General features: G+C 47.3%; 1 protein-coding gene across 10 annotated transcripts in view; it reads left to right on the top strand.

The window, feature by feature from the left end:
- Positions 1-17500, top strand: part of LOC115115426 (eyes absent homolog 1-like) — a 173334-nt gene that overhangs the window by 130007 nt on the left and 25827 nt on the right. For all 10 annotated transcript variants that reach the window (XM_065019235.1, XM_065019241.1, XM_065019242.1 and 7 more), the window contains 3 exons: positions 1237-1295; positions 1882-2042; positions 2276-2390. In XM_065019235.1, the coding sequence (XP_064875307.1) occupies positions 1237-1295; positions 1882-2042; positions 2276-2390 (335 nt within the window). The remainder of the gene's footprint in view (positions 1-1236; positions 1296-1881; positions 2043-2275; positions 2391-17500) is intronic.

Genomic DNA, 17500 nt, shown 5'->3' on the forward strand with positions numbered 1-17500 from the left:
TCCCCTCCTCTTCTCCCCCTGCTCTTCTCTCCTCTTCTCTCCTCTTCTCTCCTCCTCTTCTCTCCCCTCCCCCACTCTCCCCTCTCTTCTCTCCTCCTCTTCTCTCCCTCCTCTTCTCCCCTGCTCTTCTCTCTTCTTCTCTTCTCTCTTCTCTTCTCTCCTCCTCTTCTCTCCTCCCTCCCCCACTCTCCCCTCTCTTCTCTCCTCCTCTTCTCTCCACTCCTCTTCTCCCCCTGCTCTTCTCTCTTCTTCTCTCCTCCTCTTCTCTTCTATCCCCTCCCCACTCTTCCCTCCTCTTATCTCCCCTCCTCTTATCTCCCCTACCCCACTCTCCACTCTTCCCCCACTTTCCACTCTCCACTCCCCCAGTCTCCCATCCTCTTCTCTCACCTCCTCTTCTCTCCTTCCTATTCTCTCCCTCCTCTCCTCTTCTCTCCCATCCCCTCTTCTTATCTACCTCCTCTTCCCTCCACTCCTCTTCCCTCCTCTCCTCTTCCCTCCTCTCCTCTTCCCTCCACTCCTCTTCCCTCCTCTCATCTTATCTCCCCTCCTATTCTCTCCCTCCTCTTCCCTCTCCTCTTCCCTCCTCTCCTCTTCCCTCCTCTCCTCTTCCCTCCTCTCCTCTTCCCTCCTCTCCTCTTCCCTCCTCTCCTCTTATCTCCCCTCCTTTTCTCTCCCTGCTCTTCCCTCTCCTCTTCCCTCCTCTCCTCTTATCTCACCTCCCCTACACCCCCTCCCACACTCTCACCTAGAATGTGAACTGAGACAACTTTCTGATAAAATTGAATTGAATATATGGTTCTTCGTTTCAATGGTTCAAATGAGAATTAATCTACCTACCTCCAAATAAAATTCCAATCAGTCTGTTCCCAGACATGGCTAATCAACTACCCAGCTGATATGTGTTTGGATCAGGGGATCAGGGTTTGATTGGGTGTGTCTGAGGATGGTCATATCTTGACACGCCCCTAGTGTTGGGAGTCTGGTGGACTGTGGGGCCAGAACCAGCAATCATCAGAGGTACATCCTAAATTGCAACATATTCCCCTATAGGAGAGAGGGATTTAAATTAATGGAAACATCTCTGTCATTGAAATCTTGATATAACTTGAAGGAAAAGGTTATTTTGCTCTCTAAAATAATTATGTGAAATGTTTTACTGTGAATCGTTTATCAGGTTGATTATTTGGGTTATTGTTAATCATGAATGTGATGAATGTCTTCTCTGTGTTTTAGGAGTGCGACCAAGTCCACATCGATGACGTCTCATCTGATGACAACGGTCAGGATCTGAGGTAGATACAGTTCTAAACCAATCACAAAGTAATAAACTACAGTTCTAAACCAATCATAAAGTTCTAAACCAATCATAAAGTTCTAAACCAATCACAAAGTAATAAACTACAGTTCTAAAACCAATCACAAAGTAATAAACTACAGTTCTAAACCAATCACAAAGTAATAAACTACAGTTCTAAACCAATCATAAAGTTCTAAACCAATCATAAAGTTCTAAACCAATCACAAAGTAATCAACTAAAGTTCTAAACCAATCACAAAGTAATAAACTACAGTTCTAAACCAATCACAAAGTAATAAACTACAGTTCTAAACCAATCACATAGTAATAAACTACAGTTCTAAACCAATCATAAAGTTGTAAACTACAGTTCTAAACCAATCACAAAGTAATAAACTACAGTTCTAAACCAATCATAAAGTTGTAAACTACATCACAAAGTAATGTTTGCCTGGCATCCAGAATGGATCCTATTTGCTCTTCAGTAATGGTGCAGTTTGAGCTAACAATATATATTTCTCTCTCTCTCCCTCTCCCTCTCCCTCTTCCTCTCCCTCTCTTTCCCCCTCTCCCTCCCCCAGTACTTATAACTTTGGTTCGGATGGGTTCCACGCGGCAGCGACCAGTGCCAACCTGTGCCTGGCCACGGGCGTGAGAGGAGGAGTGGACTGGATGAGAAAACTGGCCTTCCGCTACAGACGAGTAAAAGAAATCTACACCACCTACAAAAATAACGTTGGAGGTAATCCCCAATAACACACACTGCCTCGCACTGAACGTACACACACACACGCACACACGCGCACACACACACGCACAGGCACACACGCACGCACACGTGCACACACACACACGTGTTTGTGTGCGTGTTTAAACACAAGCCACATCACTTGGACCAGGCAGGGTAGATATTCTAAAATGTAGAAGGTATTTGGAGGTGGCTCCAACCTAAACATCTCCCCTCTCCTCTCTCAGGTCTGCTGGGCCCAGCCAAACGAGAAGCCTGGTTACAATTGAGAGCAGAAATTGAAGCCTTGACCGATTCCTGGTTAACACTGGCACTGAAAGCACTCACATTAATCCACTCAAGGTAGGATCCCCACACACACACACACACACACACACACACACTCACACACACACACACACACACACACATTTACACCCACACACTAGAACACACACACACACAGTCAAGGGGAGGACAAGGCGTTCCACCTCTAAAGGTAGGACCCACACCACACACACACACACACACACACACACACACACAAACACACACACACATACATTAATCTCATCCACTAAAGTTAGGACACACACACACACACACACACACACACACATACATTAATCCACTAAAGTTAGGACCCACACACACACATACACATACACACACACACACACACACACATACACAAACACACACACATACACACACACACACACACATACACATACATTAATCCACTAAAGTTAGGACCCACAAACACACACTTGAATCCCAGGAGTCACATTCCCATACTACACACATATAAACTATGAATCCCTGTGTGTGTGGGGGGGTGTAAGTGTTAATATTCCCTGAAAAACCCAGAAAGAGAAAACATAAGTTTAGCAGGTTTCTTGCTGACTAGACACCGTCCCTTCATTTAGAAAAAGAAAAACTCCTTCCAAAAGACAACATTGTCTGAAATGACTATTTATTTCTATTTTCTATATAGCCCTATGCTCTGGTAGTGTACTAAGTAGTGTACTATATAGGCAATAGGGCTCTGGTCTAAAGTAGTACACTATATAGGGAATAGGGCTCTGGTCTAAAGTAGTGCACTATATAGGGAATAGGGGCCATAGGAATCTGGTCTAAAGTAGTGCACTATATAGGGAATAGGGTGCAATAGGACTCTGGTCTAAAGTAGTGCACTATATAGGGAATAGGGTGCAATAGGACTCTGGTCTAAAGTAGTGCACTATATAGGGAATAGGGTGCAATAGGACTCTGGTCTAAAGTAGTGCACTATATAGGGAATAGGGTGCAATAGGACTCTGGTCTAAAGTAGTGCACTATATAAGGAATATGGTGGGATTTGGGACACAGGGGGACTGCTCTAGTATTCATCACTGGGATAGAGGAGATGCGCTGTTCATAAAAACTTCCATCCATCTTTCCCATTGGACAGCTCCTTGCTGTTCTAGTTGACAATTGGGAATTTAATTTGTGCAGTTTGTCGTTTATCTTGTCCTCCCTCTCATGGTGCTGTAGAGTGATGTAATTATCCTTCTGTCCTCATCTCTCTCTTCTCTTCCTCCTCTCATCTCTCATCTCTCTTCTCATCCTACTCTCATCTCTCTCTTCTCTTCCTCCTCTCATCTCTCATCTCTCTTCTCTTCCTCCTCTCATCTCTCTTCTCTTCCTCCTCTCATCTCTCATCTCTCTCTCCTCGTCCTCCTCTCATCTCTGTCTCCTCGTCCTCCTCTCATCTCTCTCTTCTCGTTCTACTCTCATCTCTCTCTTATCATCCTCCTCTCATCTCTCATCTCTCTCTTCTCATCTCTCTCTTCTCATCCTCCTCTCATATCTCTCGTCTCATCCTCCTCTCATCTCTCATCTCTCTCTTCTTGTCCTCCTCTCATGTCTCTCTTCTCATCCTCATCTCTCATCTCTCTCTTCTCGTCCTACTCTCATCTCTCTCTTCTCGTCCTACTCTCATCTCTCTCTTCTCGTCCTCTTCTCATCTCTCACTTCTCATCCTCCTCTCATCTCTCATGTCTCTCTTCTCGTCCTCCTTTCTCTGTTCTTGTCCTCCTCTCTCACTCTTCTCAACATCCTCTCTCTCTCTTCTCATCCTCCTCTCTCTCTCTCTTCTCATCCTACTCTCATCTCTCTCTTCTCGTCCTACTCTCATCTCTCTCTTCTCATCCTACTCTCATCCCTCTCTTCTCATCCTCCTCTCATCTCTCATCTCTCTCTTCTCATCCTCCTCTCATCTCTCATCTCTCTCTTCTCATCCTCCTCTCATCTCTCTCTTCTCGTCCTCTTCTCATCTCTCTCTTCTCATTCTCCTCTCATCTCTCACTTCTCATCCTCCTCTCATCTCTCATGTCTCTCTTCTCGTCCTCCTTTCTCTGTTCTCGTCCTCCTCTCTCACTCTTCTCAACATCCTCTCTCTCTCTTCTCATCCTCCTCTCTCTCTCTCTTCTCATCCTACTCTCATCTCTCTCTTCTCGTCCTCCTCTCGCTCTCTTCTCATCATCCTCTCATCTCTCTCTTCTCGTACTCCTCTCATCTCTCTCTACTCGTCCTCCTCTCATCTCTCTCTTATCATCCTACTCTCATCTCTCTCTTCTCGTCCTCCTCTCATCTCTCATCTCTCTCTTCTCTTCCTCCTCTCATCTCTTTCTTCTCTTCCTCCTCTCATCTATTTCTTCTCGTCCTCCTCTCATCTCTCATCCTCCTCTTCTCTCCCCTCCTCTTCTCCCCCTCCTCTTCTCTCCTCTTCACTCCTCCTCTTATCTCCCCTCCCCCACTCTTCTCTCCTCTTCTCGTCCTCCTCTCATCTCTCTCTACTCGTCCTCCTCTCATCTCTCTCTTATCATCCTACTCTCATCTCTCTCTTCTCGTCCTCCTCTCATCTCTCATCTCTCTCTTCTCTTCCTCCTCTCATCTCTTCTCTTCTCTTCCTCCTCTCATCTCTCTCTTCTCTTCCTCCTCTCATCTCTTTCTTCTCTTCCTCCTCTCATCTATTTCTTCTCGTCCTCCTCTCATCTCTCATCCTCCTCTTCTCTCCCCTCCTCTTCTCCCCCCTCCTCTTCTCTCCTCTTCACTCCTCCTCTTATCTCCCCCACTCTTCTCTCCTCTTCTCGTCCTCCTCTCATCTCTCTCTTCTCATCCTACTCTCATCTCTCTCTTCTCGTCCTACTCTCATCTCTCTCTTCTTATCCTACTCTCATCTCTCTCTTCTTGTCCTCCTCTCTCTTCTCATCCTCCTCTCATCTCTCTCTTCTCGTCCTCCTCTCATCTCTCTCTTCTATTCTTCCTCTCATCTATCTCTTCTCGTCCTCCTCTCATCTCTCTCTTCTCATCCTCCTCTCATCTCTCTCTTCTCGTCCTCCTCTCATCTCTCTCTTCTCTTCCTCCTCTCATCTCTCTTCTCTTCTTCCTCTCATCTCTCTTCTCGTCCTCCTCTCATCTCTCTCTTCTCATCCTCCTCTCATCTCTCATCTCTCTCTTCTCGTCCTCCTCTCATCTCTCTCCTCGTCCTCCTCTCATCTCTTTCTTCTCATCCTCCTCTCATCTCTCATCTATCATCTCTCTCTTCTCGTCCTCCTCTCATCTCTTATCTCTCTCTTCTCGTCCTCCTCTCATCTCTCTCTTCTCATCCTCATCTCTCATCTCTCTCTTCTCGTCCTACTCTCATCTCTCTCTTCTCGTCCTACTCTCATCTCTCTCTTCTCATCCTACTCTCATCCCTCTCTTCTCATCCTCCTCTCATCTCTCATCTCTCTCTTCTCATCCTCCTCTCATCTCTCATCTCTCTCTTCTCGTCCTCCTCTCATCTCTCTCTTCTCGTCCTCCTCTCATCTCTTTCTTCTCATCCTCCTCTCATCTCTCATCTCTCATCTCTCTCTTCTCATCCTCATCTCTCTCTTCTCATCCTCCTCTCATCTCTTATATCTCTCTCTTCTCATCCTCCTCTCATCTCTCATCTCTCATCTCTCTCTTCTCATCCTCCTCTCATCTCTCTCTTCTCATCCTCCTCTCATCTCTTATCTCTCTCTTCTCGTCCTCCTCTCATCTCTCTCTTCTCGTCCTCCTCTCATCTCTTTCTTCTCATCCTCCTCCCATCTCATATCTCTCATCTCTCCTCTTCTCTTATCTCTCTCTTCTCATCTCTCATCTCTCTCTTCTCTTCTCTCCTCTCATCTCTCTCTTCTCGTCCTCCTCTCATCTCTCTCTTCTCTCATCCTCCTCTCATCTCTCCTACTCTCATCTCTCTCTTCTCATCTCTCATCCCTCTCTTCTCATCCTCCTCTCATCTCTCATCTCTCTCTTCTCATCCTCCTCTTCTCTTCTCATCTCTCTCTTCTCATCCTCCTCTCATCTCTCTCTTCTCATCTCTTCTCATCTCTCTCTCTCATTCTCCTCTCATCTCTCTTCTCATCCTCCTCTCATCTCTCATCCTCCTCTCTCTTCTCGTCCTCCTTTCTCTGTTCTCGTCCTCCTCTCTCTCTCTTCTCAACATCCTCTCTCTCTCTTCTCATCCTACTCTCATCTCTCTCTTCTCGTCCTCCTCTCGCTCTCTTCTCATCCTCCTCTCATCTCTCTCTTCTCGTACTCCTCTCATCTCTCTTCTCGTCCTCCTCTCATCTCTCTCTTATCATCCTATCTCTCATCTCTCTCTCTTCTCGTCCTCCTCTCATCTCTCATCTCTCTCTTCTCTTCCTCCTCTCATCTCTTTCTTCTCTTCCTCCTCTCATCTATTTCTTCTCGTCCTCCCCTCTAATCTCTCATCCTCCCTCTTCTCTCCCTCCTCTTCTCCCCTCCTCTTTCTCTCTCCTCTTCACTCCTCCTCTTCTCTCTTCCTCTCCCTCATCTCTTCTCTCCTCTCTTCTCGTCCTCCTCTCATCTCTCTCTTCTCATCCTCTCTCTCTCTCTCATCTCTTCTCGTCTCTCCTCTCATCTCTCTCTCTCTATTCTTCCTCTCATCTATCTCTTCTCGTCCTCCTCTCATCTCTCTCTTCTCATCCTCCTCTCATCTCATCTCTCTCTTCTCGTCCTCCTCTCTCATCTCTCTCTTCTCTTCCTCCTCTCATCTCTCTTTCTTCTTCCTCTCATCTCTCTTCTCGTCCTCCTCTCATCTCTCTCTCTTCTCATCCTCCTCTCATCTCTCATCTCTCTCTTCTCGTCCTCCTCTCATCTCTCTCCTCGTCCTCCTCTCATCTCTTTTCTTCTCATCCTCCTCTCATCTCTCTCTCTCATCTCCTCATCTCATCTCTCTCATCTCTCCTCTTCATCCTCTCTCATCTCTCTCTCTCATCCTCATCTCTCATCTCTCATCTCTCTCTTCTCATCCTCCTCTCATCTCTTTCTCTATATCTCTCTTCTTCCTCCTCTCATCTCTCTCTCTCTTTCATCCTCCTCTCTCTCATCTCTTCTCGTCCTCCTCTCATCTCTTTCTTCTCATCCTCCTCCCATCTCTCATATCTCTCTTCTCATCCTCCTCTCATCTCTTATCTCTCTCTTCTCGTCCTCTCTCATCTCTCTCTCTTCTCATCCTCATCTCTCTCTTCTCGTCTCTCTCATCTCTCATCTACTCTCATCTCTCTCTTCTCTCCTCTCTCATCCTCTCTCATCTCTCTCTTCTCATCCTCCTCTCATCTCTCATCTCTCTCTTCTCGTCCTCTTCTCATCTCTCTCTTCTCATTCTCATTCTCATCTCTTTCTTCTCATCCTCCTCTCATCTCTCATGTCTCTTCTCGTCCTCCTTTCTCTGTTCTCTCCTCCTCATCTCTTCTCAACATCCTCTCTCTCTCTTCTCTCATCCTCATCTCTCTCTCTTCTCATCCTCCTCTCATCTCTCTCTTCTCGTACTCCTCTCATCTCTCTCTTCTCGTCCTCCTCTCATCTCTCTCTTATCATCCTACTCTCATCTCTCTCTTCTCGTCCTCTCTCATCTCTCATCTCTCTCTTCTCTTCCTCCTCTCATCTCTTTCTTCTCTTCTCCTCTCATCTCTTTCTTCTCGTCCTCCTCTAATCTCTCATCCTCTCTTCTCATCCTCTCCTTCTCTCCCCTCCTCTTCTCTCCTCTTCTCATCCTCCTCTTATCTCCCCTCCCCACTCTTCTCTCCTCTTCTCGTCCTCCTCTCATCTCTCTCTTCTCATCTACTCTCATCTCTCTCTTCTCGTCCTCCTCTCATCTCTCTCTTCTCTTCCTCCTCTCATCTATCTCTTCTCGTCCTCCTCTCATCTCTCTCTTCTCATCCTCCTCTCATCTCTCTCTTCTCGTCCTCCTCTCATCTCTCTCTTCTCTTCCTCCTCTCATCTCTCTTCTCTTCTTCCTCTCATCTCTCTCTTCTCGTCCTCCTCTCATCTCTCTCTTCTCATCCTCTCTCATCTCTCATCTCTCTCTTCTAATCCTCCTCTCATCTCTCTCTCTCATCCTCTCTCATCTCTCATCTCTTTCTTCTCATCCTCTTCTCTCATCTCTCTCCTTCATCTCTCTCTTCTCATCCTCCTCATCATCTCTCATCTCTCTCTTCTCATCCTCCTCTCATCTCTCTCTCTCTCTCCTCATCTCTCATCTCTCTCTTCTCATCCTCTCTCATCTCTCTCTTCTCGTCCTCCTCTCATCTCTCTCTTCTCATCCTACTCTCATCCCTCTCTTCTCATCCTCCTCTCATCTCTCATCTCTCTCTTCTCATCCTCCTCATCTCTCTCTCTTCTTCGTCCTCCTCTCATCTCTCTCTTCTCTTCCTCCTCTCATCTCTCTCTCTTCCTCCTCTCATCTCTCTTCTCATCTCCTCTCATCTCTCTCTTCTCATCCTCCTCTCATCTCTCATCTCTCTCTTCTCATCCTCCTCTCATCTCTCTCTTCTCGTCCTCCTCTCATCTCTTTCTTCTCATCCTCCTCTCATCTCTCATCTCTCATCTCTCTCTTCTCATCCTCATCTCTCTCTTCTCATCCTCCTCTCATCTCTTATATCTCTCTCTTCTCATCCTCCTCTCATCTCTCCTCTCTCATCTCTCTCTTCTCATCCTCCTCTCATCTCTCTCTTCTCATCCTCCTCTCATCTCTTATCTCTCTCTTCTCGTCCTCCTCTCATCTCTCTCTTCTCGTCCTCCCTCTCATCTCTTTCTTCTCATCCTACTCTCATCTCTCTCTTCTCGTCCTCCTCTCATCTCTCTCTCCTCCTCTCTCTCTCATCTCTCTCTTCATCCTCCTCCTCTCATCTCTCTCTTCTCGTCCTCCTCTCATCTCTCTCTTCTCGTCCTCCTCTCATCTCTCTTCTCCTCCTCTCATCTCTCTCTTCTCTTCCTCCTCTCATCTCTTTCTTCTCATCCTCCTCTCATCTCTTTCTTCTCATCCTCCTCTCATCTCTTTCTTCTCATCCTCCTCTCATCTCTTTCTTCTCATCCTCCTCTCATCTCTTTCTTCTCATCCTCCTCTCATCTCTTTCTTCTCATCCTCCTCTCATCTCTCTCTTCTCGTCCTCCTCTGATCTCTCTCTTCTCATCCTCCTCTCATCTCTCTCTTCTCGTCCTCCTCTCATCTCTTTCTTCTCATCCTACTCTCATCTCTCTCTTCTCGTCCTCCTCTCATCTCTCTCTTCTCGTCCTACTCTCATCTCTCTCTTCTCGTCCTCCTCTCATCTCTCTCTTCTCATCCTCCTCTCATCTCTCTCTTCTCATCCTCCTCTCATCTCTTATCTCTCTCTTCTCGTCCTCCTCTCATCTCTCTCTTCTCGTCCTCCTCCCATCTCTCATATCTCTCTTCTCGTCCTCCTCTCATCTCTTATCTCTCTCTTCTCGTCCTCCTCTCATCTCTCTCTTCTCATCCTCATCTCTCTCTTCTCGTCCTCCTCTCATCTCTCTCTTCTCATCCTCATCTCTCATCTCTCTCTTCTCGTCCTCCTCTCATCTCTCATCTCTCTCTTCTCGTCCTACTCTCATCTCTCTCTTCTCGTCCTACTCTCATCTCTCTCTTCTCATCCTACTCTCATCCCTCTCTTCTCATCCTCCTCTCATCTCTCATCTCTCTCTTCTCATCCTCCTCTCATCTCTCATCTCTCTCTTCTCATCCTCCTCTCATCTCTCTCTTCTCGTCCTCTTCTCATCTCTCTCTTCTCATTCTCCTCTCATCTCTCACTTCTCATCCTCCTCTCATCTCTCATGTCTCTCTTCTCGTCCTCCTTTCTCTGTTCTCGTCCTCCTCTCTCTCTCTTCTCAACATCCTCTCTCTCTCTTCTCATCCTCCTCTCTCTCTCTCTTCTCATCCTACTCTCATCTCTCTCTTCTCGTCCTCCTCTCGCTCTCTTCTCATCCTCCTCTCATCTCTCTCTTCTCGTACTCCTCTCATCTCTCTCTTCTCGTCCTCCTCTCATCTCTCTCTTATCATCCTACTCTCATCTCTCTCTTCTCGTCCTCCTCTCATCTCTCATCTCTCTCTTCTCTTCCTCCTCTCATCTCTTTCTTCTCTTCCTCCTCTCATCTATTTCTTCTCGTCCTCCTCTAATCTCTCATCCTCCTCTTCTCTTCTCTCCCCTCCTCTTCTCCCCCTCCTCTTCTCTCCTCTTCACTCCTCCTCTTATCTCCCCTCCCCCACTCTTCTCTCCTCTTCTCGTCCTCCTCTCATCTCTCTCTTCTCATCCTACTCTCATCTCTCTCTTCTCGTCCTACTCTCATCTCTCTCTTCTCTTCCTCCTCTCATCTCTCTCTTCTCTTCCTCCTCTCATCTCTCTTCTCTTCCTCCTCTCATCTCTCTTCTCTTCCTCCTCTCATCTCTCTCTTTTCTTCCTCCTCTCATCTCTCATCTCTCTCTCCTCGTCCTCCTCTCATCTCTGTCTCCTCGTCCTCCTCTCATCTCTCTATTCTCGTTCTACTCTCATCTCTCTCTTCTAATCCTACTCTCATCTCTCTCTTATCATCCTCCTCTCATCTCTCATCTCTCTCTTCTCATCTCTCTCTTCTCATCCTCCTCTCATATCTCTCGTCTCATCCTCCTCTCATCTCTCATCTCTCTCTTCTTGTCCTCCTCTCATGTCTCTCTTCTCATCCTCATCTCTCATCTCTCTCTTCTCGTCCTACTCTCATCTCTCTCTTCTCGTCCTACTCTCATCTCTCTCTTCTCATCCTACTCTCATCCCTCTCTTCTCATCCTCCTCTCATCTCTCATCTCTCTCTTCTCATCCTCCTCTCATCTCTCATCTCTCTCTTCTCTTCCTCCTCTCATCTCTCTTCTCGTCCTCTTCTCATCTCTCTCTTCTCATCCTCCTCTCATCTCTCACTTCTCATCCTCCTCTCATCTCTCATGTCTCTCTTCTCGTCCTCCTTTCTCTGTTCTCGTCCTCCTCTCTCACTCTTCTCAACATCCTCTCTCTCTCTTCTCATCCTACTCTCATCTCTCTCTTCTCGTCCTACTCTCATCTCTCTCTTCTCATCCTACTCTCATCCCTCTCTTCTCATCCTCCTCTCATCTCTCATCTCTCTCTTCTCATCCTCCTCTCATCTCTCATCTCTCTCTTCTCATCCTCCTCTCATCTCTCTCTTCTCGTCCTCTTCTCATCTCTCTCTTCTCATCCTCCTCTCATCTCTCACTTATCATCCTCCTCTCATCTCTCATGTCTCTCTTCTCGTCCTCCTTTCTCTGTTCTCGTCCTCCTCTCTCACTCTTCTCAACATCCTCTCTCTTCTCTTCCTCCTCTCTCTCTCTCTTCTCATCCTACTCTCATCTCTCTCTTCTCGTCCTCCTCTCGCTCTCTTCTCATCATCCTCTCATCTCTCTCTTCTCGTACTCCTCTCATCTCTCTCTACTCGTCCTCCTCTCATCTCTCTCTTATCATCCTACTCTCATCTCTCTCTTCTCGTCCTCCTCTCATCTCTCATCTCTATCTTCTCTTCCTCCTCTCATCTCTTTCTTCTCTTCCTCCTCTCATCTATTTCTTCTCGTCCTCCTCTCATCTCTCATCCTCCTATTCTCTCCCCTCCTCTTCTCCCCCTCCTCTTCTCTCCTCTTCACTCCTCCTCTTATCTCCCTCCCCACTCTTCTCTCCTCTTCTCGTCCTCCTCTCATCTCTCTCTACTCGTCCTCCTCTCATCTCTCTCTTATCATCCTACTCTCATCTCTCTCTTCTCGTCCTCCTCTCATCTCTCATCTCTCTCTTCTCTTCCTCCTCTCATCTCTTCTCTTCTCTTCCTCCTCTCATCTCTTTCTTCTCTTCCTCCTCTCATCTATTTCTTCTCGTCCTCCTCTCATCTCTCATCCTCCTCTTCTCTCCCCTCCTCTTCTCCCCCTCCTCTTCTCTCCTCTTCACTCCTCCTCTTATCTCCCCTCCCCCACTCTTCTCTCCTCTTCTCGTCCTCCTCTCATCTCTCTCTTCTCATCCTACTCTCATCTCTCTCTTCTCGTCCTACTCTCATCTCTCTCTTCTTATCCTACTCTCATCTCTCTCTTCTAGTCCTCCTCTCTCTTCTCATCCTCCTCTCATCTCTCTCTTCTCGTCCTCCTCTCATCTCTCTCTTCTATTCTTCCTCTCATCTATCTCTTCTCGTCCTCCTCTCATCTCTCTCTTCTCATCCTCCTCTCATCTCTCTCTTCTCGTCCTCCTCTCATCTCTCTCTTCTCTTCCTCCTCTCATCTCTCTTCTCTTCTTCCTCTCATCTCTCTTCTCGTCCTCCTCTCATCTCTCTCTTCTCATCCTCCTCTCATCTCTCATCTCTCTCTTCTCGTCCTCCTCTCATCTCTCTCCTCGTCCTCCTCTCATCTCTTTCTTCTCATCCTCCTCTCATCTCTCATCTATCATCTCTCTCTTCTCGTCCTCCTCTCATCTCTTATCTCTCTCTTCTCGTCCTCCTCTCATCTCTCTCTTCTCATCCTCATCTCTCATCTCTCTCTTCTCGTCCTACTCTCATCTCTCTCTTCTCGTCCTACTCTCATCTCTCTCTTCTCATCCTACTCTCATCCCTCTCTTCTCATCCTCCTCTCATCTCTCATCTCTCTCTTCTCATCCTCCTCTCATCTCTCATCTCTCTCTTCTCGTCCTCCTCTCATCTCTCTCTTCTCGTCCTCCTCTCATCTCTTTCTTCTCATCCTCCTCTCATCTCTCATCTCTCATCTCTCTCTTCTCATCCTCATCTCTCTCTTCTCATCCTCCTCTCATCTCTTATATCTCTCTCTTCTCATCCTCCTCTCATCTCTCATCTCTCTCTTCTCATCCTCCTCTCATCTCTCTCTTCTCATCCTCCTCTCATCTCTCTCTTCTCATCCTCCTCTCATCTCTCTCTTCTCATCCTCCTCTCATCTCTCATCTCTCATCTCTCTCTTCTCATCCTCCTCTCATCTCTCTCTTCTCATCCTCCTCTCATCTCTCTCTTCTCATCCTCCTCTCATCTCTCATCTCTCATCTCTCTCTTCTCATCCTCCTCTCATCTCTCTCTTCTCATCCTCCTCTCATCTCTCTCTTCTCATCCTCCTCTCATCTCTCATCTCTCATCCCTCTCTTCTCATCCTCCTCTCATCTCTCTCTTCTCATCCTCCTCTCATCTCTTATCTCTCTCTTCTCGTCCTCCTCTCATCTCTCTCTTCTCGTCCTCCTCTCATCTCTTTCTTCTCATCCTCCTCCCATCTCTCATATCTCTCTTCTCGTCCTCCTCTCATCTCTTATCTCTCTCTTCTCGTCCTCCTCTCATCTCTCTCTTCTCATCCTCATCTCTCTCTTCTCGTCCTCCTCTCATCTCTCTCTTCTCATCCTTCTCTCATCTCTCTCTTCTCGTCCTCCTCTCATCTCTCTCTTCTCGTCCTACTCTCATCTCTCTCTTCTCGTCCTACTCTCATCTCTCTCTTCTCATCCTACTCTCATCCCTCTCTTCTCATCCTCCTCTCATCTCTCATCTCTCTCTTCTCATCCTCCTCTCATCTCTCATCTCTCTCTTCTCATCCTCCTCTCATCTCTCTCTTCTCGTCCTCTTCTCATCTCTCTCTTCTCATTCTCCTCTCATCTCTCACTTCTCATCCTCCTCTCATCTCTCATGTCTCTCTTCTCGTCCTCCTTTCTCTGTTCTCGTCCTCCTCTCTCTCTTCTCAACATCCTCTCTCTCTCTTCTCATCCTCCTCTCTCTCTCTCTTCTCATCCTACTCTCATCTCTCTCTTCTCGTCCTCCTCTCGCTCTCTTCTCATCCTCCTCTCATCTCTCTCTTCTCGTACTCCTCTCATCTCTCTTCTCGTCCTCCTCTCATCTCTCTCTTATCATCCTACTCTCATCTCTCTCTTCTCGTCCTCCTCTCATCTCTCATCTCTCTCTTCTCTTCCTCCTCTCATCTCTTTCTTCTCTTCCTCCTCTCATCTATTTCTTCTCGTCCTCCTCTAATCTCTCATCCTCCTCTTCTCTCCCCTCCTCTTCTCCCCCTCCTCTTCTCTCCTCTTCACTCCTCCTCTTATCTCCCCTCCCCCCACTCTTCTCTCCTCTTCTCGTCCTCCTCTCATCTCTCTCTTCTCATCCTACTCTCATCTCTCTCTTCTCGTCCTCCTCTCATCTCTCTCTTCTATTCTTCCTCTCATCTATCTCTTCTCGTCCTCCTCTCATCTCTCTCTTCTCATCCTCCTCTCATCTCTCTCTTCTCGTCCTCCTCTCATCTCTCTCTTCTCTTCCTCCTCTCATCTCTCTTCTCTTCTTCCTCTCATCTCTCTTCTCGTCCTCCTCTCATCTCTCTCTTCTCATCCTCCTCTCATCTCTCATCTCTCTCTTCTCGTCCTCCTCTCATCTCTCTCCTCGTCCTCCTCTCATCTCTTTCTTCTCATCCTCCTCTCATCTCTCATCTATCATCTCTCTCTTCTCGTCCTCCTCTCATCTCTTATCTCTCTCTTCTCGTCCTCCTCTCATCTCTCTCTTCTCATCCTCATCTCTCATCTCTCTCTTCTCGTCCTACTCTCATCTCTCTCTTCTCGTCCTACTCTCATCTCTCTCTTCTCATCCTACTCTCATCCCTCTCTTCTCATCCTCCTCTCATCTCTCATCTCTCTCTTCTCATCCTCCTCTCATCTCTCTCTTCTCATCCTCCTCTCATCTCTCTCTTCTCATCCTCCTCTCATCTCTCTCTTCTCATCCTCCTCTCATCTCTCATCTCTCATCTCTCTCTTCTCATCCTCCTCTCATCTCTCTCTTCTCATCCTCCTCTCATCTCTCTCTTCTCATCCTCCTCTCATCTCTCATCTCTCATCTCTCTCTTCTCATCCTCCTCTCATCTCTCTCTTCTCATCCTCCTCTCATCTCTCTCTTCTCATCCTCCTCTCATCTCTCATCTCTCATCCCTCTCTTCTCATCCTCCTCTCATCTCTCATCTCTCTCTTCTCATCCTCCTCTCATCTCTTATCTCTCTCTTCTCGTCCTCCTCTCATCTCTCTCTTCTCGTCCTCCTCTCATCTCTCTCTTCTCATCCTCCTCTCATCTCTCATCTATCATCTCTCTCTTCTCGTCCTCCTCTCATCTCTTATCTCTCTCTTCTCGTCCTCCTCTCATCTCTCTCTTCTCATCCTCATCTCTCTCTTCTCGTCCTCCTCTCATCTCTCTCTTCTCATCCTCATCTCTCATCTCTCTCTTCTCGTCCTCCTCTCATCTCTCATCTCTCTCTTCTCGTCCTACTCTCATCTCTCTCTTCTCGTCCTACTCTCATCTCTCTCTTCTCATCCTACTCTCATCCCTCTCTTCTCATCCTCCTCTCATCTCTCATCTCTCTCTTCTCATCCTCCTCTCATCTCTCATCTCTCTCTTCTCATCCTCCTCTCATCTCTCTCTTCTCGTCCTCTTCTCATCTCTCTCTTCTCATTCTCCTCTCATCTCTCACTTCTCATCCTCCTCTCATCTCTCATGTCTCTCTTCTCGTCCTCCTTTCTCTGTTCTCGTCCTCCTCTCTCTCTCTTCTCAACATCCTCTCTCTCTCTTCTCATCCTCCTCTCTCTCTCTTCTCATCCTACTCTCATCTCTCTCTTCTCGTCCTCCTCTCGCTCTCTTCTCATCCTCCTCTCATCTCTCTCTTCTCGTACTCCTCTCATCTCTCTCTTCTCGTCCTCCTCTCATCTCTCTCTTATCATCCTACTCTCATCTCTCTCTTCTCGTCCTCCTCTCATCTCTCATCTCTCTCTTCTCTTCCTCCTCTCATCTCTTTCTTCTCTTCCTCCTCTCATCTATTTCTTCTCGTCCTCCTCTAATCTCTCATCCTCCTCTTCTCTCCCCTCCTCTTCTCCCCCTCCTCTTCACTCCTCCTCTTATCTCCCCTCCCCCACTCTTCTCTCCTCTTCTCGTCCTCCTCTCATCTCTCTCTTCTCATCCTACTCTCATCTCTCTCTTCTCGTCCTCCTCTCATCTCTCTCTTCTATTCTTCCTCTCATCTATCTCTTCTCGTCCTCCTCTCATCTCTCTCTTCTCATCCTCCTCTCATCTCTCTCTTCTCGTCCTCCTCTCATCTCTCTCTTCTCTTCCTCCTCTCATCTCTCTTCTCTTCTTCCTCTCATCTCTCTTCTCGTCCTCCTCTCATCTCTCTCTTCTCATCCTCCTCTCATCTCTCATCTCTCTCTTCTCGTCCTCCTCTCATCTCTCTCCTCGTCCTCCTCTCATCTCTTTCTTCTCATCCTCCTCTCATCTCTCATATCTCTCTCTTCTCGTCCTCCTCTCATCTCTTATCTCTCTCTTCTCGTCCTCCTCTCATCTCTCTCTTCTCATCCTCATCTCTCATCTCTCTCTTCTCGTCCTACTCTCATCTCTCTCTTCTCGTCCTACTCTCATCTCTCTCTTCTCATCCTACTCTCATCCCTCTCTTCTCATCCTCCTCTCATCTCTCATCTCTCTCTTCTCATCCTCCTCTCATCTCTCTCTTCTCGTCCTCCTCTCATCTCTCTCTTCTCTTCCTCCTCTCATCTCTCCTCTCTTCCTCCTCTCATCTCTCTTCTCGTCCTCCTCTCATCTCTCTCTTCTCATCCTCCTCTCATCTCTCATCTCTCTCTTCTCGTCCTCCTCTCATCTCTCTCTTCTCGTCCTCCTCTCATCTCTTTCTTCTCATCCTCCTCTCATCTCTCATCTCTCATCTCTCTCTTCTCATCCTCATCTCTCTCTTCTCATCCTCCTCTCATCTCTTATATCTCTCTCTTCTCATCCTCCTCTCATCTCTCATCTCTCATCTCTCTCTTCTCATCCTCCTCTCATCTCTCTCTTCTCATCCTCCTCTCATCTCTTATCTCTCTCTTCTCGTCCTCCTCTCATCTCTCTCTTCTCGTCCTCCTCTCATCTCTTTCTTCTCATCCTACTCTCATCTCTCTCTTCTCGTCCTCCTCTCATCTCTCTCTTCTCGTCCTACTCTCATCTCTCTCTTCTCGTCCTCCTCTCATCTCTCTCTTCTCATCCTCCTCTCATCTCTCTCTTCTCGTCCTCCTCTCATCTCTTTCTTCTCATCCTCCTCTCATCTCTTTCTTCTCATCCTCCTCTCATCTCTT

This window comes from Oncorhynchus nerka, linkage group LG6 (assembly GCF_034236695.1).
Source record: "Oncorhynchus nerka isolate Pitt River linkage group LG6, Oner_Uvic_2.0, whole genome shotgun sequence".
In the NCBI taxonomy this organism is placed as follows: Eukaryota; Metazoa; Chordata; class Actinopteri; order Salmoniformes; family Salmonidae; genus Oncorhynchus; species Oncorhynchus nerka.